Source organism: Chaetodon auriga, chromosome 5, assembly GCF_051107435.1.
Source record: "Chaetodon auriga isolate fChaAug3 chromosome 5, fChaAug3.hap1, whole genome shotgun sequence".
Lineage (NCBI taxonomy): Eukaryota > Metazoa > Chordata > Actinopteri > Chaetodontiformes > Chaetodontidae > Chaetodon > Chaetodon auriga.
In genome coordinates, this window is record NC_135078.1 from 26035001 (window position 1) to 26058473 (window position 23473).

Sequence of the window (23473 nt, forward strand, 5' to 3'; positions counted from 1 at the left end):
CCCAGTAGCTGCTCCTCACCTATTGTGTCTTTTCAATCCAGTTCATGTTTGTCAACAGTGTGATTGAGTGTTCATCTCCATCCCTGGAGCCCCATTCTTTATCCCCAATCGATACCAAAGGGATAGGGCTGAACAGTGTGGCTCTGGGGCTGACTTACTGCAGGCACTGACAGAGGCGGAGATGGAAAGCTTCCTCCGGGCCGGAGAGGTGCTCTGTGTCGACACATGTAAGCGTGAGCATGCGTGTGTTTAACACAGCGGACGCTTCTTCTTTAAAGCGTTGTTCAGAAGTCCCCTGACGACTTGCAGAGCGGCTCGGTTAACCTGTGATGACACCTCGGTTTGCGGTTTCAGACATGCTGCGTTAACGCGGCCTGTACGTGGATTACCTGCTGTCTGCAAAGGAAACATCTTCTTAAACTTTGTTACGTTAGTTTGAGTTTCAGCCACACGTACGATGTTTACTGGAAATGAACCGCAGTGGTATCTTCTGATTATACTGGTGATCAGTGTTAAAATAAACAGCTAACCACACACATCCCATTTCTGCTCTGTGGTGGATTTAGTCAAAAAATGCTCATCCTTGATCCCAGAGACACACTGTCCATGTGCGCTGATCTCGCCTGAAGTGCTTATGAAATCAAAACAAGCAAGATGTTTCCTGCAAACTTCTCACTTTATGTCTCACATGTAACTTAGACTTCCGCGTTGCTGCCGATCATTTCGTTAGCTGTGTTTACGTTTGGAGGCTGGAGTGATGTTGCTCAGGGCGTTAGTGCCAAGGCCACGGCAAGCGGAAGGACGGGGTGACAAGAAAACACCAGATGAAAACACAGCGAAAGGCAAATATCAGGCGAGGCACTTTCATTTTGTCTCTTAACAAGCAACCTTGTTTATCAGCGGTGTGTATCAGAGAAGCAGAGCGGGCCCGGCGCTGCCGAGGCTTCAGTTGTTTCTCATTTCTGCAGCGCAGCGGGGGATCAGAGAGTGGGAGAGACAGAGGGCAACAACGGATTGAGGCGAAGAAGGAGGAGGGGGCAGAGCGGGACTGAGGGAATTTGCTGGATCATTAGTTTACAGTGTTGTAGTATTGACCTCAGAACGGACCCCCGCAGACTCTGGGCTCTGGCGTCTGGCCCCTGTAGATGTAGACGAGCTCTAAATGCAGCTGACCTCCATGCAACTCTGCCCACTGGTATGTGTGCGTGTGCGATAAGCATCTGATTTGTGTGGTGCCTCCTCGCTACAAATGCATTTTGGGAACTTTTTTTTTTTGCCTCACCGGGTTAAAATATCGCAGGTTTGCTGATGTTTTTCTTGGGGTTTTGCACTTTGCATACTCAGAGATAAAAAGTAGTATAGCATGATGAAGGTCTCGATTTAGGAGAATCACCAAAATGAAGCACTTTTTCTTGAGATTCTGCATTAAATGTTGTAGAAATTTGTGGATTTACAGTATGCAGAATTACCAAAAATACAAAAGTAAGCTTCATTTCATAAGAAATGGTTAGGACACACAGTCTGTGTCCACTCTCTTCGATTACCACCTACTGTTTTAGATGTCAGTTCACCTTTTTGACTGTTTTCTCCCACGTGGAGGAATCGTGCCTGAAGTGAAAACGTTGTCCACGGTTTTCCTTAAATCGCCGGTTCAGCCGTGTACCTGACATGTCTCCGGACTCTGTATCCTTTGCTGCATAAATTATGTGGCAGATGACTGCGCAGAATATTCCACACACATTTCCGGAAGTCCACCGAAGATGTGGCTTAAGCTGTTATCACTTATTAATTTCAGGAGGAGGATCTGCAGATAAAGAGAAAACAGATGAGTAAGAATCGGATGTTTTAAACAAACTAAAACATGTTGTCTGACTTAACTCTGCTGGCATCAGGCCACACACACAGCTCAGGTTGGACGGGCCACGCTGGTGAGAAATCTGCTTCTACAAAGTTGAGTTCAATAGAGGTGAACGGGATTCTGTTTGTGTCGTTCAGCGCAGGCTGTGCAGAGACAATACCTGACCCAGCCATCAGCCATCAGCCATCAATAGCTTTGATTAGGACCATTTCTTCAGTGAGTGGTTCCAGTCACAAACTGTTGGCAGCAGATGTACATCACGCTGAGTAACAGTGGCGTGCGAGTGAAATCCAAACGATCTGCATGAAAAGATGAGCTGTAAGTTAGATAATGTGTGTTTTATGATTTGACTGAGCATTTAAGGTTTAACACAGCAGAGACGTGTTGGGCTGAGAGGCAATAGGAAGCAGTGTTTGCACCTATGTGCCTGTAGTGAACGCTCTCTCTGGGTCCCAGACAGCAGCACTGTTAGCTGCCCCCCCCCCCCCGGCTGTACCTGTGTAACGGTCTGCACTTGATTTTGATTCAGAGTGACAGTACACGACCACTGACTGTGTACTGCAGTTGTTCGACGAGTGTAGGTTTCAGTCACTGGCAGTTAGAGGACACATTCCACATAGTTCTGGGATTGTGGTTCGGAGCGAGTTGCATTGCAGCACATACTACACATTCCACTTTTTTTTTTTTTTTCCTCTTCTGTGTGTGTAATGAATCATGGTACAAACAGTGTTCGTTAAAACACACACATGCTCACAAGTCTTCTCTCTTTTTCTCTTGGTCCCACTGACGTACAGCACATATCAGCCTTTGTGGACTCGTTCCTAGAAAGTACGACCTGCGTTTATTAGTTTAATAAGATGAAAACTGTCCAACTTGTTATAAGAAGTGTCATTGTTGTTCAGTCTGTAATTCAGCTGCCACCCATAAATCTGGTGCAGACTTAAGAATTTCTGGTGCTGTAAGGATCATCATTCTGCACACACACACACACACACACACACACACACACACACACACACACACACACAGCTGAACAGAGACACCTCTGAATCCTGCCAGGAGGCTGCCAATGCAGCATTGCGCAGACAGAGGCAAAGCAGTGCATGCTGGGAGTGTTTATCCGACAGAAGCAATTCAGGCTGCCACTCTGGCTCTGACAGTGAGTCGCATTACAGGAGAACTACAATAAAAAAAGAGCAGTATCTCCCTCACACACACACACACACACACACACACACACACACACAGTGTATGTCCACAATGCCTCGCATCGACTGTGCAGGGAATCTGATTTTGTCCGTGCCAGCTGCCACCTGATGAATGTAATTGATGAGTTTTTTGCTTGTTTGCTACGTCTCAGTGTCCTTGAGAAATGACAGAGGCGAACTCGTTAGCGGAAAAGAGAGAGGACGATGACGAACAAAAGAACGTAGCCAGAGGATAAACATATGTCGCCGGTCAACTTGGCGGGAAAATGAGCATCAAAGTTGAATAGTGGAAAACAAAGTTAATATTCAGCAAAGAAGGAGTTTTGGTGTCCAGGTCAGACGAGGTCAGGCGATATCCTGCAGGACCTCCTGGTCTCAGGCTCCATAATGGCTGAACCTCTGCACTCTACACGCACCTCGTCCTCTCTCCTCCACCGGTAAGTGACCACACCTGGTCCTGCTGGCTTAAGCCCAGTGATGGAGTAAAAAGAGAGAAGCCCCTCGTGCCGTACATACGAGCCACATGGCGCGGCCTCAGCTTCAGCCGAGCTCCGCTCCTCCCCGTTGGAGTCGACGGGGAACAATATAAAAACGTGTGATAATGCGTGCGTATCTGTATCCTCTCTGCTGCTTTGGGTCAACAGAGAGCGTGCTGCATTTGTAAGTCAGTAAGCCCATCTGAGCTGTCTGCTTACAGCACTTTCCCCATATGCTTCATCCCTCAAAATCAACCTCCATCTGTCTGTCACGCCGCCTGTGTGGATGTGAACTACAACGTCCAGTGATCATTACGCAGCTAATAGCCTCTCCAGCTCTCATGGGATGCGTGCGAACAACTGCGAGAACACAGACGACTGTCACCACTTCTCTGTTGTTGTCTCCCACCGACACTGACGCTCATTGAAAGATATCGACTTAAAACTGCTGCCAGTGTATTTAATCCTCGCAGCGTTTTAGATTAGCATCAATCTGGGATTACAAGGAAAGCGCAGAAGAAATGGAGCTCTGATATGTTTTCTTTTTTTCTGGGTACACGGAGCTGTCTTCAAACGAAAGTGATGATGACAGTTTGACAAGGCCCTGATAGAAAACACTTTTTAACCTGCTGAACACAGAGAGGCTGTTAAAAGTCCTCTTTTATCTGCTGGCATCCCTCCTAGTCTCTCTCTTATCCCTGCTGCCAGAGATGTAACTTGCCACAGAACTGCTATCAAAGCAGCGGCCTCTTATTGAGCTGTGTGAGGCGGGGGGGGAGGGGGGCCTCTGATCGACACGGGCAGAAAAAGTGGTGACATGTCAATCAAGAGAGAGGACCCTGCGGAAGGCACCCTCACAGGACGCCTTGGGGGTCCTTGGGAAGCACTGACGTGACAAAAAGGCCTCCGTTGGCATCTGATAGCATGTGGGAAAGAAGGGGAAGAGAGGAGGAGAGGGCGCAGCATCCTGAACGTCTTTTATCACACCCTTCAGAAGACTGAGGGCACGGAAGAGTGAGTTTATCACCCGGTGTTGGTCCCCCAGGACCCCATGGGTGTCCCTGAATGCTTCTGTTTTAATTAGAAACACACCATCACATCATATCTTTCCTTCAAGGAAGCCTCTCCTCCTCCCTGCAGTAGTATCAGGTTTGTCTTTGGGATTGAGAGAGTGACATTTCGGGAGGGGAGGACTCAGATCAGTGCGCTGTGGATGAGAGGGAGACGTGGAGCAGAGAGGGGGGGCATCTCACAGTATGCTTTGTTGACCATGACTGGGAACTGCGATCCGTGTTTTCAGGCTTTGTTCGTGTTCTTGGTGGCAGCACTTGCGGTTTTGTCAGGAAGTTTTTTTGTTGTTGTTGTTGTTACCCCTGCGACACCAAATATGCACAGCTTTGCTCCCGACCACAACACGGCAGGGACGCTCCCTCAAAGCGCTTCCTGTAACCTGAGAGCTGCAGCCAAAAGTAAATGCTGTTGGTGGAAACAGCACTTACTGTCTGCAGGCTCGGCGGAGGAAAGCCCGCTTTCTGCGTTTGTTTCTCTGATTTGCAGGCCAGCGTTTTGTGTTTGTCAGAAATATTCATTATCTCAGCATCCTCATTTCCTCACCTTTCAGCCGTGTCTCGCTCGCCGGCGTGGACCAGCTTGCATTTCTGTTGTGAGTGGCGTAGCGTAAGCGTGGATGCCGCTGCGCCTCCCCTGCCTGCCGAGCGTAGTGGAGGTTGGTTGGAGGCCTCTCTGCTGATATTCCTCCATCATTGATATGCAAGCTGCATCTCACAGGCGCTAGCGCAAGGTTAAGCATGCGTGACGGCCAGGCTTAGGAACTGCTTCAGACTCGCTCTCTCTCCTGCACGCACACACACACACACACACACACACACACACACACACACACACACGCACACACACACACAAACTTAGATTCTCTTACTGTGCTTTCAGTCTGTGTAGCCCTCAGTTCTTCTCTTGCCCTCAATTGTCTCTTGTCTGTTTTGCGAAGTTAAACCACAGACTTCTCTTTAATTCCCCATAAATGCACCGTCCTTACATGACCACATACTGTACAGGCCGTCTGTCCGCTGATCCCTATAAAGTCCTCCGTGGCATTTTCTCCCCTCTGAACACGAGGCTGTATATCCTCTCGCTCACGATTTAAATCTCTGACATTGAGGTCTTGCCTTTTTAAGGTCCACTAAATGCCATTTCTCATCCATAGTGGAGCAGGAAGGATAAATGAGTGACACAAGGTGCAGAGCAGGGCAGCAGCGGGGCTGTTCGTCAGTGTTGGAAGCTAACTGACTGGGAATAAGTACAGCTGGTACATTTTGTGTGCTTTTTCTTATTAAATGGTATTCATTTACAGACATCTCAGTGTGTGCATTTCACTTGTAATTTATACAATCTCATGTTGCAGCAAGATGTATTTCTCTGAATGGTTAGTCGTTTATTTATGCTTCCTCTCCTCTGCGCAGGTCCTAATAGCTTCACATTCTTCACTAAATTGCTCTAGATTGCCTTCATCTGTATCACTTTTTTTATCTCATCTCAAAGCTTTGTTGTTCAAAAGAATAGGGCCTATTAGATCCCATAGAAAGGAATCCTAATCCTATAAGATTAGAGCGGTGCCGTCCTCCCAGTCGTCTCCTTCTCCCTCTGGTTTTGTTGGAGTTGCTGCTGATTGTGGAATGTTGCATTGTGCGAGCCGAACAATGACGGTGAGTCGCTGGATGGTCGGCGGAGCGGGCGGGAGGGGAGAGCGACACTCGAGGGTCCGCATGCTGCTGTACAACAGGGAGCCGTCGACCGGGCTCGGGTAGAGCTGGGAGACACTGCAGCCCCAGAGTGTGTGTGTGTGTGTGTGTGTGTGTGTGAGAAAGGGAATGTAAGAAGGAAAAAGAGAGGATATGTGCACAGCAACTGTTTCTGTGTGAAACAGTTTGTCAAACAAACAGCAGTATGATTTGTTTTTCCTTATAATGCTTTAAATGCTGTGACTAACTCTGCTCTGCAACACAGGAACAATGTGCTCCTTTACCTCCACGGTTTATGGACTGTCAGCTGGTGAGGATCCAAGTGGTAAACTCATAAAGCCAGAGCCAAAAACTGCAGTTCCTCAAATGGCCACTTGAGTCTGGCTCCAAGAATGAGTCACTTCCCATAGACCCCCATGTTAAAATGCCCGGCTTTACAGCAGAAATACAGGTGTTTACAGCCTGTTAGCTCTCTATAGCTAATTTCCCAATTTATGGCAATCATACAGGGTGTTTTTTATATATAACTCACTCATTTAAATTATATCCAGCCTTAAAGTTATGCTTACGTAGTTGTGCTTTGAGTGACAGCTAGCTGCTTGGTTTCAGCAAACAGGTCTCAGCCTCAGCTCTTTGCCTATTTTTGGATTAGCCGAGAGTTTGGTGCAGTCATGCGCTGCCAAGATGGCGCCGGCCGGAGCCACCGTCACTGAGCTCACAGAGGCTCTTCAGAAACCTCTGGGTGACGTCACAGAGGCTACATCCATGTTTTATACAGTCTGTGGTGAGAATGACTTGTTTGTACTTAGCGAGCGGTCAGTAGTGTGTGTTTGTTGTGTGTGGAGCTCACACACTCGGCCGTTAGGTAACGTCACATCGAGCTAAAGCTAACAAAGCAGCAGCCCTGCAATGAATCCTTCCTTCATGGAGGTTACAGTGGTTAGTTGTTTTAGTTTGTCTATGGACAATTAATCAGCAACGATTCCAATAATCAGCTGATTGTTTAAGTGATTCATCGATCAAACAACGGCAAACATTTGCCGGTTCAGGCTCTGTGTCATAAATTGATTATCTTTGGGTTTTCTTTGGACAAAACAAGCAACATTACTGTCGACTTGGAAATTATGAGGTGTGTTTTTCTGTATTTTCTGACATTTTATGGACAAAGAAATGAGTTGCAGCCTGTTTCTGTTGTTTTGTTTCACGTCATACTGAGGTGTTTCTAATATTTAGTCTATTGTTGTTGTTTTAGCCATTTTGTAGACAGAGCTGGAGCTTTTTTTACACGTACAGCAGCTGAGCATCGCCTCCACGCTCAGATTCATTAAACTCCCCTCTTCCTGTGGAACTCTGGAAATACACTTTAAAAATAATTAAGCTCATATGATCGCTAAGTGTTGTCATCCAACTCTTAAGTTCTCTCTGTAAACAGCAGTTTAATATTCTGGGCTTTATGGCTGTGTTGCATTCAAGATTTACTGTAATAGCTTGTAGAGAAAGTTGAACAAGGAAAACACTCCTAAAAATCATTGGTGTTCTTTCAGCTGTGAAATTAAACAAACTCCCCACGAGAGGTGACTCAATCTAAACAAATCAAAGGCAATGAAATGGAACTCAAATTAAGAAAGTGATGGATTTGCCTCCGCTTTTATTTGATTTATCCACTTTACATGTTCTGCAAACAAATTTCACTTGTAGAAAAATCTCACTGGCTGAAACTCGCATGTAAACAACAGATTTTTATACAGCGGCCACAGCCGGATTTTTGCTCAGTGTGTTAGTAAACAGCGAGCTAGCCATCACGCTCTCTCGCCATCGCTCTCTGTGTCTCCCTCTCGCTGATAAGCTGGCATTTCCTGTTATCTCAGCCCTGGGCATTGTTGTCTGCTCTGTGAGACAGTAGAGTCTCCGCGCTGCTGACAGAACAAGAGCTGTTTCACTTTGTCTGACCGTGCCTGTATCAGGCTTCCTTTTTATTGTATTGTCTGTTCAAGTCTTAATTGCAGCTGCACTAATTTGCTGTTTTCAAGCTGCGAGTGGGGGAGTGTATCCTGTCAGAGCTGCCACCAGTCGGCACAGTCCGGTACACAACGCCCACTGAACTCGCAGTCACTACTTATTACTTATACACAAGCACAAAGAAAAATGATGAATTCATCAATATTCTTGTGCTGCCGTCAAGGCGTCCACTTTAGGAATCTAAAGAAAAACAGAAAAATTCACTTGTTTTTATGGATCTGGTCAACTTGAACTGAAGGAGAAGGAACCAAACAAGCATTAAAGCCACATTTCAATCCCAAACACCAAACGTTAGCCTGCTCCAGCTCCTGAAGTTTGAGGATTTCCTGCTTTTCTTTGTCTTGTGACGGTGAACTGAATATGTTTCGGTTGTGGAGTGTCAGTCGATTAAAAACAAGCAATATGATGACTTGACCTCGGGCTTTAGGAAACAGGGATTGGAATTTTACACATCTTCTTATGGAGCAGAAAATAATTGGCAGATTGATCAGTGATGAAAATAATTGTTAGTTCCAGCCCGGAAATGTTTTTTTCCCCCAGTGCTGTTTTCAGTCCCTAAACCGAAGAGTACAAGTATTTATTTTCTATCTAACATGACGTATTATACTCACAGTAGTTTATTTTAACAGCCTCTGCAAAGCTCAACATTTTAGCTATTTTTCATGCCCAGCGTATTTGATGGTTACCAGGTTTGGGTGGAGCCTTTCGAGTGGCAGCCCTCCCAGCTCAGGGTGGAGGCCTGCAGCTACAGTTGGACTTGTGGTCAGACTATCTTGCTGTTATCAGTCTCCGTCCTGTTCACCATGTAGCTTGGATTACTGCCTGAGCTGACATTATCCCTCTTGTGCACATTATTCTTCTCTCTCATTAAGGATGAAAAAGGCGTATTCAGAGTCAGGCGCTGTTTACCGAAACCTTTGGAGCACATTGTTGTGCTTTGAAGTTGCAGTTGGGAATGAGTGACCGAAAAGCATTTATGTTCACCTTGCATTGGACTGTCCCAGCGGTGGGGAGGGGGAGGGGAGGATTCTGGGATCTCTAGTTAATGAAAGGTAAACACAAGGTCTCCACTGAGGTGAGCCAAAGAACGCAGGAGTCTTCCTCTCCGTCAGGATATGAGCTTCATTCTTTTGACTTAAACTGCTACGCATGACATTCGACCTTTCTACCGGCAAATTCCTCCCTTTGCAGGAGGAAAGATTCCCTGAAAGCGACTTGACTGTTTCCAGCCTCATGTATAGTTCTCGCTTTATTACCTGAAGTATGAAAAACTTTCCTTAATGTATTTATCCGCAGCAGGACGTACAGTAATATGCTGCATGCCATCATCATCATCCCTGGAGTGCAGTTCACTCATGCAGCAGCATCTATCAGCCTGTCTGGTGACGCCACAGTGACTTTCTTTGTGTGGCTGATCCACCTCTCGCACAGTTCTGAAGTCAGCCAGCTCCGATCACCCCGGCTGTTCTCAGCCAGCGCCGGCTACGCCGATCTTTGCCAAGCCGGTGTTGGAGCATTCGGGCCTGTCACCCAGCCAATGCTCCACTGAGGGCTTTGCTGTGTGTTGGAAGTGAGAGGGATAAAGGCTACGACAAACATTTGCTCAGCAAAGCAGCGATGAAACCATCTCAGTGGAGACGAAACGGGGAACATGAGCAGATAAAGCACAGTTTATTTGAGTATGAGTGTCTCTCCTCAGGCTGTTTCCATGCGGGATTATGACGCGTGTTTTGCTAATCTTCAAAGCTGGAGCGAACTTTCCACTGCTCCTCCCAGCTCACGACCACGCACCGAACCTGTAGCTGAACGCAGCGGCCGGCCAGCATCAGAGAGAATACACTCTGCTTGAATATCTCTATACAAGAGCCCTGCCTTTAGCAGCAGCCATTAGAGAGACCCCAGGGGACGCCGTGGAGGGGTAATGGAGAATATAGATTTAACTTGTGACCATCAGCAAAAATACCAATTAGAAATGCATCAGCGAGCCGCCAGCGAAAGAGCCGCAGCACACTGCCAGTTGGGGATTAATTGAAGGCATGTCTTTGACTGAGATATCGCCAGAAGTTGAAGGAGTCTAATGGAAGTCTTGTCACACTTAAACAATAAATCATCTCCATGTTGATGCTTCTGCTGCACGATGATATGAACTTTATCCACACGCAGGTTTCCATGTCATTCCATGCTCTTGCTCTACGCTATAATCACACTCTGTTGGCGAAATAACAACACAAAACCTGTCAAAGCCGTCGTTTTGGTCGTTTTTATCTTTCTAAATTAAAACGGCCTCGTTCACGGGCCGCAGCTCGGCTTCCTGTTCCTCGCTCTGTTTCCACGTCGGGTTCGCTTCCACTTGTGCAAATCTGGCGTTAAAGAGAAAGTGTCGGGCTAACACCGGCTCGGTCTCTCTCAGAAACCCTCCCTGATGAAGGTGTGTGATAGCAGCAGGCTCGGTCATAATATTGTCCTCTTCACTTCTGCTGGGAGGCCGCAGCATCACTCCTGCTCTGCGCTGTCCTGACCTCCCCTCGCCGCGCTTCCCAGCTCCTTTCATTAATCATTTACTCTCTCCCTCCTCTCTGTGACTCTCTATCTCTCCCTCTTCGTCTCTCTCCTTGCTCTTCCTCTTCCTCATCACCCGTCCAGTCCTCTTGTTGCCGCTAATCTTTATCTCTTTATCTTTCTCTCCATCGCTACATCTTTATCTCTCTGTTGACTGCTAAATTACCCATCTTTGTCCTTCCCTCGATGCTATCAGCGTGTATCATTGCCTTTGCTTTCCATAATCTTCCTCTTTTCTAGCCTCTTTCAAACATGGCGTTTCACCGTGCCTTTCCTCGTTTATGTGTGTGTATGTTGTGAGCTTGCAGGCGAGTTTAAAGAAGAGCACAAACAAAGCTTCCACTGTATGGAGCTAACAGCGTTTCCAAACAATTAATCCACTCGCACCTCGCTGTCCTACTCCGCTGCGCAGAGTCATTAAAACTGTACCTTTGCCTAATAAAAATGCATCAGGGATTAGTCCACTGGAACCTGATTTTCCACATAAAGTGATTTGACCATGATCCTGTCGCTGTACCTTTCCCAGACAAGGTGTGTGCGTAAACAGGCCTGTTTTGAAGATGCTCTCTCTGTCTAAAGGCTACATAATCCCTGTGCTTCTTTGGGCTGTTTTTTTTCCTCTGTTGTTTTCCTGAAGCCCTGCATATAAGATGAATTATTCAGCATTGTAATGGGTCTATATTTGTCGTTGTTTATCTTGCCTCAGTGCCCCCGCCACCCTCATGGCTGCCCTACCACCATCTCTATCCCAGCTTTCACTTGTCTGCCTGTCTGTCTGGCAAGCGTCGCCCGCTCCACCCGCAGAGGATGCTCCACTTTAATGAATGAAGTGAAGTCATTTAGCGGGGCTCTTAATGGCACGTAAAGCCCCGCTGCTAGGCTTGATTAATCAGGGAAAGTGTTTGGCTGTCACACACAGGGCTGTCCTCAGCAGGGGCAGCAGCTTGATGGCTGCGCTCTCTTTCATGGCGGGGCCCCTCTTTCTGTTCTCGCCACAGTCGTCTGGAGCCCGAGCTGCCGATGCTCTCCTCATCCACAGGTGTTTGATGGTGGGCTTTTGGAGGCTTGATTGCGGCGCGAGAGCCCACTTGGCTTTGCTGCAGACTGGGCGTGATGATGATGATGATGGTAATGTTGATGATCCTTCCTCGGAGTCAGAGGCAGGTGCTGCTTTAGTGGCCTGCAGTGTGATATCATGAGACGAGGTGCTGGCAGTGGGCAAGGATGCAAACAAAAAGGAGGAAACCACTGCGAACAACAGGTCTTTACTGACGCAAGAGAGCCGGTCATATGATTACTGTAAAGGGGGTGGACAAAATAACAGAAACACTGCGTAGCCCAGCCAATATGTTTATTCTGAATCTGATGCAGCAACAAGTTTCAACCAAGTTGAGACAGGAGCAACTAAAGCCTGGGAAAGCTGTGGGATGCTCCAAAAACACCTGTTTGGAACATTCCACAGGTAAGCAGGTTGATTAGTATCATGATTGGGTATGAAAGGGGCGTCCTGGAAAGGCTCGGTGAGGATGGAGCGAGGTTCACCACGTTGTGAAAAACAGTTTAAGAACAACATTTCTCAGCGCATATTTGCGAGGAATTTAGAGATTTCACCATCTACAATCCATGATATCATTAAGAGATTTGGATAATCCAGAAAATGCTGCACATAAGGGGCAAGGCTGAAAACCAACACCGAACTTGTCTGCCATTGAAAATATGTGGCGCATTATGAAGCGCAAAATGCGACTGAGACCCCAGACTGTTGAGCAACTGAAGTCATAAATCAGGAAAGAGTGGGAAAGAATTTCACAAGAGCCTCAGCGATTCGTTTCCAAACACTGACTGAGTGGTGTTAAAAGATGGTGAACACGCTCCCGTGTGGCAGGCATCAAACTCAGAATGAGTGTGTGTTAGTAAAAGAGTTGATCACTTTCAACACTAAATATCTTCTCTTTAAGCATCCCAACTTTTATGGAATCAAGGTTGTGCGTCGGTATCGGTGTGTGTGCAGAGATGCTAAACGATTACACGTTAAACATTACATAGTTTGTCCACCAGAGACCACTGAAAAGTTTTTTACGCCGTCAAATGTCCAGTTTAGTGTGTTTCCTTCACAATTCTTAAAATAAATCAAGTGGCATCAACATTTTCTGAACTCCCAAATAAAGACATCGGTACACAGCCTCAAAAATCCAGAACTGTTAGAGCCATCGAACCGTCTGTGTCCCTCTTAAAGCCTTTAAAACGGACTTGTTTTAATGATGACTGATCTAATAAAGCTGATGACTGTCGCTAAGTCGTCGTCTTAATATGACTCAGTTTGTGCTGCCTGGCTGCCGTTGCACCTGTGGTTGCTGCTGTCACTGCCTGCATTGCATCAGTCATAGGTGTTGCAAAATTATGTAACATGGCAGAAAGAAATGTCTCCGAGACGATGACAATGTGCAGCCAAACGAGCTGCATTTGCAAAGAGGCCCGAATAGATCCTCGCCAGCGCTGAGTGAAAGACACATGATGGGACGTTTGATTAACAGCGACACAAAATGCAGACGCAGCCTCGAACGCGACGCTGCAACTAAGCTTTACGAGCTAAACCAAACTGCAGTTTACTGCGGGTCTGATATATCCTAAGGTGTTAATACTGTTTCCACGAGTCGCTTTATTTCTCCTTATGGCTTTATTATTCTGAAAGTGTTCGGTTTGCTTGAAAGCAATGTGCTTCAAAGAAACTATAGCTCTCAGTAGATACTTCACTGTGTCACTTCTACCAACATTATTCTTTACTTTGAACACACACAGCAGAGATTTAAGGCAGCAATTTAGTCTTTCGTAGTAGGTAAGCATATCCAGGAGATAATTACAGTATTTCAACTTCCTGACTGTGACTTAGTTCAATCTAGGATTACTTCTCCATTGTTATTACCTCTCACACAGAACCCATTGAAATTCATTTATAAAAATATAATGAAAGTGGGCGCGTACTCCGAGGCACGGCGTGCCTGTGTAGCTCTCCTTCTGTCCTCTCTGTACGTTGTGTTTTCAGCGCAGCGTGCAGTCGTTTGCTTCTTTCTCCTGCAGAATGGGAGGAATCAGGTCTAGTTTAGCCTGCCTGTTTTCATTGCGGGGCGTTGTGTTAATTTGCAGAAGGAGGTCACAGCAGGGTGCTCGGATAACTGAGACAACGCTCAGTGAGGATCCTCAACATTAGAATATGAAAGTTTACAGATCCCACGAGTATTCATCTGGGGGCTCATCCGCTCGCACCCATCACCTCCATCCTCCCCATCTGCCTTTTTTTTCCTGCCTCTCTAATCCCCCTTCTCCACTCTCTTCTCCTCACCAGAACCTTTCATCTCTCTCTCTCTGCTACGCTCCTGTCACCCCGTCACTCTCTTTCTCTCGTTTTCTCTCTCTTTCTCTAATTTTCCTCCATGGTGGAATTGGAGGGGGGGGTGGGGGGGGGCATGTTTCACTCTCCGCCTGTTTTGTTCTTATTTTTCCTTCGTTCATTTGTCTAACCAGTTATCCGGAAATCTCTTGTCAAATTTGACCCGAATAGGAGACTAAAATGTGGCGCTCTTGTTTGTTTGACCCTTTCATGAGAGACATTGCAGGTTAATCCCTGGTTCACACCAATCAGAGGCTCCTCCATAGATACTGCAAAACCACTGCAAAGACTTCAGCTTTGTTCCTCTCGTTGTCTCGCTCTCTATTGTTGTAGACGACCCAGGAAGTCACATAAATTTCACTTCATCATCAATAACGTTCAACAGCATTCTGATTCCCAGAGCAAATTTCAGGTGACCAGAGCGGCATTGACCCGCATTCAGCCGAGGGCGTGAAGCCTCATCAGCCTCGGCGTAACACGTGCCACCAAAAGGCGAATGATAAGCCTAAAAGGCCACCGTGTTCATTTTTTAGAAAGCAGCGTCGCTCCAGGTTCAAACCTGCCGCGGCCTCGCTGATGTGAGATTTACAGCATCCTCACAAGGTTTCACTGATGGGATTTCACTCACAAAGTCACACCTGTTTACGTTATCTGTCATATCAGAAGCTTCACTTTGCGTCTTGATTAGTGGCAGCAGGTGAAAGACTTGAGCTTACAGCTGCTGTAATGAACAGTTTTATAGTAGCAGTGGATAAAATGACTGCGTGTAATGTGAACGAGGTCACACCAAGTGATGAGTCCACTTCATTATCACTCTGCTCTCTCGGTTTCCCTCAGCGCTCAGAGTTTTGACCTGCGTCTCGGCTGTTTTTCTGCTCGTATCAGCAACTTTTCCAGGCAGTTGTTGGAGCTGGTGGAGAGCAAAAAAGAGCTAAAAGAAAAATTCATCAGGTGGCCACAGACAAGAGCCAACGCTAATTTTAAACGTGTAAATGAGCCACTGTTTGCCAACAAGTTCACCGTATCAACTTTATGAGGTGTCAGTTTTGTGTTTACAGCCCGTCACGCTGTTATGTCATTTGGCATCATTAGCAGTACTCAGTACACTTTTATACAGTTTGCAGTCTGTTGTAATTACATATCAAGTACCGAAAGGGACAAGACATCTTTTCCTGACCGCGCGGCTCTTGAACTGCTGCTGGAGAGACAGTTTATTCATCTCTTATGTGCGGAGATGATTTCCTGCCGCTGCCCACACCTAAAGCTGCTTTGGGCAAAGAGGGAACATTTATAGTCTAGCTTACAGGCAAGACGTTACTGTCTCTACTGTGGTTCTCGCTCACAGAAAATCTCCAGGTGCAGCTTTAACACAAAATATGCGCAGCTACAAAAGACAGTTTCACCAGTAATGCAGTATAAGGAAACCATATGTAATTGTTATGCACCTGCTCAAGAGGCGACTCGTGCAGCGCTAATGTGGATAGCATGTTTACAGGCAGGAATCCATTTCAGATTTCCTTGCTTCTTTTTTCAAATACTTAACGTTTAATTTGATTTCCCTGGTCCAAAACGTGTTATAAGGCCATGTCAGCACAGTGGCAAGTCCTGTAAATGTGTCAATTAACATGCCGATTCACATCAGAAGTATAATCACTTTTCCATTTCATCTTTAACAAGGGTGAAATAATCTGGAGCTAATCTATAACAGGCAAATCCAGTCACTGAAGCGATTGTCTGTTGTGACTTGAAGCTCTGCCAGACTTTGATTGCCACGGCAGTAAATTGATTAGCAGTGATCTACTGTTCGCTCCTAAATGCTGATCTTGGAAAATCAGTTCATGTCTTTAAGCTGAGGTTGTGGTTGAGCTCCGAGCTGCTCTCCTCTCTGCAGACGCCGGTCACTGTTTCTGCCTGCTGCCTCCATCAAGCTCAGCTCGCTCTCTGACGGTTCAAGCTCGCCGTCTTGCGCAGCCCGGATGAGGGTCGCTTGCAAATATGAATTTAATTAAATGTGATTCACAGAAGACAAAACCACTTGAATTTGAAGGAGAAAAGGGTCAGGTGTGGATTTTAACCCCCCCCGCCCCACCTTCTCCACTTGTACCCACTCACCACCACAGCACACACACATGCATTTGTACTCCCCCGCACACACAGTTTAACACATAGGAAGAGGAAGCAAAGTGGGAGGCACCTGATCTCTTCAATCATCCTGGTTGCAGTTGTGATTAATGTAAAGTGGTTCTTATTTACAACACAAATTGCCGAGGTAGACGGGAAGGAAATAAAAAATGTCTTCAATTTTCTGGGCCGTGTCAGACAGCAAGGGCAAACATGAAAAGAGCCTCCCTGCAAAGGACTAATATGGAGTCAGAAACCATTATATATGCATTGACTGCCTCGGTTTGAGCACTTTTACCTCAAATCCTAATGCAGAGATTATTTAAAGTGACAGTTTATTTAATGACAAGAGAGTCTTTGTAATGCTTTCACTTCATTGTGTGAATTTTAGAGGATTCTTAACCTTGAACACTCCCCGTCCTCTAATCCTCCAACCTTATCTGCGCTCGGTATTTTGACTCTGTCAGTCAGTCGAGTTCCACATAGTTGGGTGCTTTTTTTTTTTATCAGCAGGAGGCTCTGCTGAACAAGTGGTAAGTGAACAATGAGAGGGCGACACGAGGGGGTTTCGTGCTCTCAAAGCCTATCGCTCGTCTTTGAGGAAATTAGAAGTTTTGAGTTAAAGTTCAATAGATATCGAATGCTAACAAAGTGCCTTCTTCTGCCGCTTTGCTGTCTGCTTATCAGCCCCGTTTCAACTCTGCCTTCTGTTGGTGTGTGTTAAATAAATAAGCGATAGGGAGGAGAGAGAGGGGAGTGGTTTGAGTCTGATTTATGTGTCCGCGCATCTAAACCGACCTTCGCTTTTCCTTTCATCTTTACTCCAAAACTTGCAACAGCTCGCTCAATCCCTCTAATGTTTCTTTCATTCGATCACCATTCTTCCAGCAGCCGCCCTCATCCTTCCACCTATCCTGTATTTCCTCATTTTCTTTGACCCTTTCTCCATATCGGGGCCAAAGGTTACGTCTTGCAGCTCCTGCGAAATCAATCGTAGGTCAGACCTTTCAGTCTGCCTCCGAGGCAGCCACCGAGCGAGGCTGTGTTTTTGTGTGGTAATAGATAGCTGACTGGATAAGGGCCAGTGCTGAGGACAAGCTTTCATTTCTTAATTTGCACAATGCATTCATTCATGCAGTCCATCAGGCCGGTCATCATCGCTGTGAATGCATTCATCGCAGCTACATGAGATCTTTCAGGATTAATAAATAGTTCTGTTCTGACGCCGCTGCAGCTGATGCTCGGGTCCACGGGGGAGAATGACGGATTTAGACAGGTTGACAGGAAAACGATGCAGAACAGAGCAACTGAACAAGTTTGTTCCTAGAAATGTTCGGAGTTGTACAGTGCCGCGGAAAAAATGGGGCCATCTTTTATTCATGTTCAGTTGTCGAGGTGTCAAGAGTTTTGTCAAGCCTCTCACTGTTCCTTTAACCTTGTCCCTGTGAAACGTTCTGTCTCTATCTCTTTGGTTAAACATTACTCCCAGGCCACGAGGGGAACGGAGAGACGAAGGGATGGAAAGAAGGAGGGACAGATAGAGAGGAAGGGGTTCCGCTGCTTCCTTTCATCCTTTCAGCTTTAAACAAACATGGCCTCTTACCAGAAAGAGCACAAGAAAAAAGCAGCGCCATCAAGACAGAAAAGGCAGGGGGGGAGAGGAGGAGGAAGAGGGGAGGCTGAGGATGAAAGTGATGAAGAAGAGAGATGGAAACGGAGAAGGGAGGGGCGAGGACACAGAGTACCTGTGTGCAGAGCAGAAAGGTGTGCAGTCCATCATCTTCAGACAGGCAGACAGGGCCGTCTGGGGAGTTTATTTTTACCTCGATATAAGAGGAGTCTGGACGGGCGACGGCAGGCTGGTCGCACCTTTCAGTGGGGGTTCTAGGACAGCTGCTGTCCCGGTCTGACCATCTTTCACACCTGATGATGCACCGTCATACACATGGGCACACAAAGACACAGCAGGCTCCAGGTGAAAACTGGTGCTGTGTCACGCAGCGTATTGTAGCTGTGTATCTGAAACGATCGGTCATTGATCGATTAGCCGATTAACAGAAAAAATGTATAAATTACAGCTTCTCAGATGTCACAATATGAGTGTTTTCTTTGTCATATGTAACAGTAGAAGCTGTATCTTTGCGTTTTCAGCTGTTTTCTGACATTTTATCCATCAACTCATTATTTGTAACAGATAGCAGTGATTGACTGGAGGTCCCGTTTTACTTCAGTGCACCAGCTTCTAATTTCTTTCCAATATGGCTAAAGACATGTACAGTACATCTCCGGAACATGAAAACGCTTAGGCAGCACATCAGGAATCCCACCAATCAGCCTCTAACCTGGTTAGTATTGATTTTAGGGGAAATGTGAGGATCAAGCACAAATGCACCTGCTCATTGCCCCCTTTGTTAAACTCATGACAAACATCTCATTATTCATGTTCAGTCACTACGTGCCGTCACACCTGTGCAGACCTACAGGGTGCCGTTAGGAGCCACTGTGATCTGCTATTGATCTCCTGTGACTCAATGTTTAGCTTGTATTTATAGACCCAGTAGACCCCCCCCCCCCCCCCCACACACACACACACCCCTTCTCTAAGTTGCTGTAAGAACCCAAACAGACACACTGGGAGGAGAATTGATTAACAAATCAAGCCTGTAATTAATTCTTACTGTGATCAAAGCCATGGGAGGAAGTCTGTGGAGAGCCCGGGGGACGAGGGTGAGGTGTTTTACAGTGAGGTCCCGCCAAGTCTGCTCCTATTACCATGCTGTTTGTTCTTCAAACAGGTAGGATTCAGATTTAGCGTAACGTTGGGTGAATTTCAAATGTTTTAAAAGGTTGCCCTGCCTGTTTGGAATTCGGGAGATGATTAGTGTCTCCTAAGCTGGTGTGTGTCTCAGTGTTTCTCATGAGATTTGTAATGGACTGTGACGCCCTCACACATCGCTGCACATTGCATCTTGGAGCTGCTTGGCAATTTGTATCCGTGCGTAGGCTCCTTCATCTTTATTTTTAGGTGATCCTGGGAGAAACCCTCTAATATGGATTTATCTTAAATATAGAGTAGGAAGTGAAATTGTCTTAGATCCCAGAGCAGTTGTTTTCTGGTCCCAGAGTTGGACAGAGATGGTCGGGAAGCGTTTACAGCTTGAACACAAAAAGTTGAGAGTCATCTATTTCACATCTCACTCTGCATCGTGTCCCATTTTCTCATGTTTTAACCTGTTTTTCACTCATGTCTACTGTTGACTGCTTGAACCGTGATGTAAAAACTGACCCATTTCCTCCCACTGTGTTCTTTATTTTTCTGTGCAGGTTAGCTCTGTATGTGTACGAGTACCTGCTGCATGTAGGAGCACAGAAGTCAGCACAGACCTTCCTCTCAGAGGTAAGTCTCAGAGATGCAGTGTGCGTGTGTGTGCGTGTGTGTACAGCCCATGTACTTTATGTGTCCACTCTGAAGGGTGGTCCGACCCTCCTACAATGTGTCCAGCGAGTGTAGCATCTAATTGAATTAGCCTGGACTTACAGTGCTGAGCCAACAGGTCGGTAGCAGCAGACGGGCTTTTTAACATTAGTGTTGCATTTAGTGGGACTGGAGCCGGAGCGCAGGGAGAGTTACGGCGCTCAGCCCGAAGCTGACGTCTTCGGCTGACATCATTCCCCGATCTGCTCGGCAGCTGCGCCTCAGTCGATCTCTTTCAATCCCATTCTCTTCCTTTCTCCGTCCCCCGCTCTCTCTCTGTGGACCGTCTCTCCACTGCTCTTCCTGAGAGGCCAGCTCGTCCTCTTTTTATTTCTGCAGAGGTAAAAAGGTGATGGGGTGAAAATGAGGTCAGTTGATTCTGGTGCGTCTCCGTAAATGACGGTAAATTACAATGTGGAAGACAGTGGCTGGAGGCTTGTTGTACGTCGGCCAGAGGAAGAGGAGAACAAAGAGAGGGGGATGGAAAAGGTTACATCATCAGCTGCCACCAATTCTCATCACTCTGACTTAGCATGTGTGTTCGTGCACATGTGCATACACACACCTCTCTGTCTCTCCGGCACCCTTTCCTCTCTGCCACATCACTTGCTCTCTCTTCCACAGATGTGGGAGATGAAAAGGATAGGCGGCGTCGTATTCAAGTGTGGGAACGCATTAGCTAAGAGTGCAACAAGTATAAACACAGCCACTTGTATACAATACACAAGAGCACGCACACACGCACACACACAGGGTAAACATCATGCCGTCATGTTCCTCTTGCTAGAACGGAGGGGTGGAGTAAGACGTAGCTTTAAAGGCCTGTTATCCACTTGTTATCATCCACATCTGTCTGCAGTGTATCCTCAGGCTCAGAGAACAAGAGCCCAGAAAGAAGAGTCACGAATCAGCCCCGAATACCTGAACGTAAATACCAAACCAAAGACAGACAGCTCAGAAGGACAGAAAGCGAGAAAACATGCAACCATGTCAAGCTAATTTGGTGGCTCCAACAACAAAAATACACCTAAACCTTCAAAACAGGACAGCAAGAATGAAAAGGTTAAACACCAGTTAGTTTGAAGTTTATTCATGTGGGTATAAAACACTAAAGATAGAGAGAGAGAGAGAGAGAGAGAGAGAGAGAGAGAGAGAGAGAGAGAGAGAGAGAGAGAGAGAGAGCCTGCAACACACAGTCTACATCTGCCAGTAATCACGCTAAAGGGACCTCTCTGTAGCATGGAGAAGGTAAATGAATGAACCTCCCGGGAGCGCAGACCACAAGAAGACAGGATGTGCGGCAACAGTCGATGCTTTTTTTTCTTCTACGCTTTCCAGATGAAGGGGGGGAATAAAAGAACAGGCTAAAAAGTGTCCTGACCTGAACTGTCTGCAGTCGTGTTTGGACTGAGCTACAGCCAATTAAAGTGAGAAATGAGGGATGTCATGCCCATTCTGCATCTTTTGTACCATTTGAGCAATTATGAGGGAGTAAATCCTTCTTTGTCATGGTGTGTATGGAAATTGCTGGCTGCCTAAAATGTTTCGAGTTAACCGACGTCTTATTGAGCTGCTAACTCGGACTGGAAGCATGTGGGATAAACAAAGGGAGGCAGTTCCTGACCCCCCCAAAAGACTTCAAAGCAAGACATTCCTTCTAAAAGTCAGGGTGTCTGAAGCACAGCTGAGGTCAGGACGGTCTGATTGAAAGTGCAGTGATTCAGTTCTGCTGTTATTCCAGCGCCTGATCACGCAGCCGGTGGAGCAGGCGGCACAATGCCGTCCTTCTTCTTCCCGTATGAGACGTCTCAGCGGAGGAATTTAAAAAGATGATCGTGAGGTCGCTTGAAAACTCAGAGAGAGTGATGTAAGTGTGTTTATGGAGAGGAGAGGCAGACTAAACAATAGCGTCATAGTCTGATAGGAGAAGCCTGGCTGCTGCTGCTGCTGCTGCTGCTGCCCACAGCTGCTGCTCAGACTCCGAGAAGCTTGTGCGTCTTTGTCTTCGGACGTATCTTCACATCAGTTGACATTGTGCGCAAACATGAATCATCCCCGCGGTGGGTGATGGCAGCCCTCATGCCAGTCACTAACCTTGACTGAGGTGTTAAGGCGTCAGAATACTTCAGCTGAAGTGTTTGTCAGATGGTGCCTGAAACCTTCTTCCCCCACATCTTTTGCTAGAACTCAATGTTGGAACTGACCGATTTTTGGAAAGAATGGTTTCAGACAATCGATGTGTTATTATGCTCTTAATATGCATCTGTACAAGGTTACTTAGACGACCCAGGTTATGTGTGTGTTTACGTGCACTGTAGTGACATATAGTCTTTGCATACGTTCAGCGAGTCAGTAGCCAGATTTCTCTCCTGCCTCTGAACTTATTTGGGGTCCTTGGAGCACATGTTTAACTGCAGCAGTAACACTGCGTTCTGGGTTTTGCTTGTTTTGCTGTGTGTCGCAGAAGTAGCTTCTCATCTTAGCCAACAATCATTAAGTTTGCGGCCTGAAATGACAATTACTGCGAGCACTTTCTATCAGGGATGGCGTTGTAACGTGCAGCTAATGTTAGCCTAAACTCCGATAGCATCCTGGACCAAAGCGATAATCCACAGCAGACGTGCTAGTTGTGGTCCTTTTTTTAACTTTTAACCTGTTGCCCCACAAAATAATGTATGTATTCCCTCTGGCTGTGGAAGTAACGCTGCATATACCAGGAGGCAGAATCCGAACTTCTCACTCAAGATCACCTTTGCCTCCGGGCGTGGTGGGACAACACGCTGTGGAACAGCCCAGCCTTTACTCTGACTATTAGGACGAAAGGGAGGAAGTAAAGAACAGAAAGAAGGAACGCAGGACAGAGAGAAGTCACGAGGAAGGCCAGAAAGAAGCAAAGAGGATGGTGCAGGCGAGGAGCAGGCGGAGGGGTGTGTGGGCTGTACGAAGCCTTGATTGGGCTCCTCAGGCTGCTACATGTCTCTGACCTCAGACTCTGCACATCCCCTTGCTCAGTAAACACACACACACACACACATTTGCACACACACTCGTTCAGGTACTTGTGAAAAGATGGGCTTCCAGGCACGCATACTCACTTATCCACTTATGAATCCATGGCATGAGAAGCATAATATAATTACATAATGGCATGTGTTATAAGAATTCCCTCGCACCCTCTCCAACCTTGTAAAGCAGGTAATTCAGATGTCGGCCATGTTTTTACACTCATGTTTTTATAATATCTTTCTCTCGCTCTCTTCCTCCGTCTGTCCAGATCCGATGGGAGAAGAACATCACGTTAGGAGAACCTCCGGGGTTCCTGCACTCGTGGTGGTGGTGAGTGTTTTTCTGTGTAATGATTCAAGCTGCATTCCCCTTCATGCTGTTTTTCTTCATTCCTTCATCGACGGTACGAAATGAAATGATTATTCTCCCTCCTTTTCCTCCTGTTTTCATTTATCCTCATCTCATTAATTGTCCCCAAAAGCTCTTCCTCAGGTTGCTGTTTGGAAATTGTAACGCACTCACCTAAAATCGTCTATTCCAGTGGCGATAATAGAATGGTACTTATTGCCTCGATGCTGGATTAGCCTGCCTCTAAAATGGACCA

At 46.5% G+C, this 23473-nt stretch overlaps 1 protein-coding gene across 3 annotated transcripts in view; it reads left to right on the forward strand.

The window, feature by feature from the left end:
• LOC143320767 (single-stranded DNA-binding protein 2) overlaps positions 1–23473 on the forward strand; it is a 47841-nt gene that overhangs the window by 1420 nt on the left and 22948 nt on the right. The window contains exons 1-3 of one of the 3 annotated variants that reach the window (XM_076730673.1): positions 18549–18733; positions 19713–19785; positions 23138–23199. In XM_076730673.1, coding sequence (XP_076586788.1) covers positions 18681–18733; positions 19713–19785; positions 23138–23199 — 188 coding nt within the window. In that variant the 5' untranslated portion in view covers positions 18549–18680. Of the gene's footprint in view, positions 1–18548; positions 18734–19508; positions 19559–19712; positions 19786–23137; positions 23200–23473 lie in introns of those variants that run through there. The other 2 variants (XM_076730674.1, XM_076730672.1) reach the window with 2 other exon arrangements.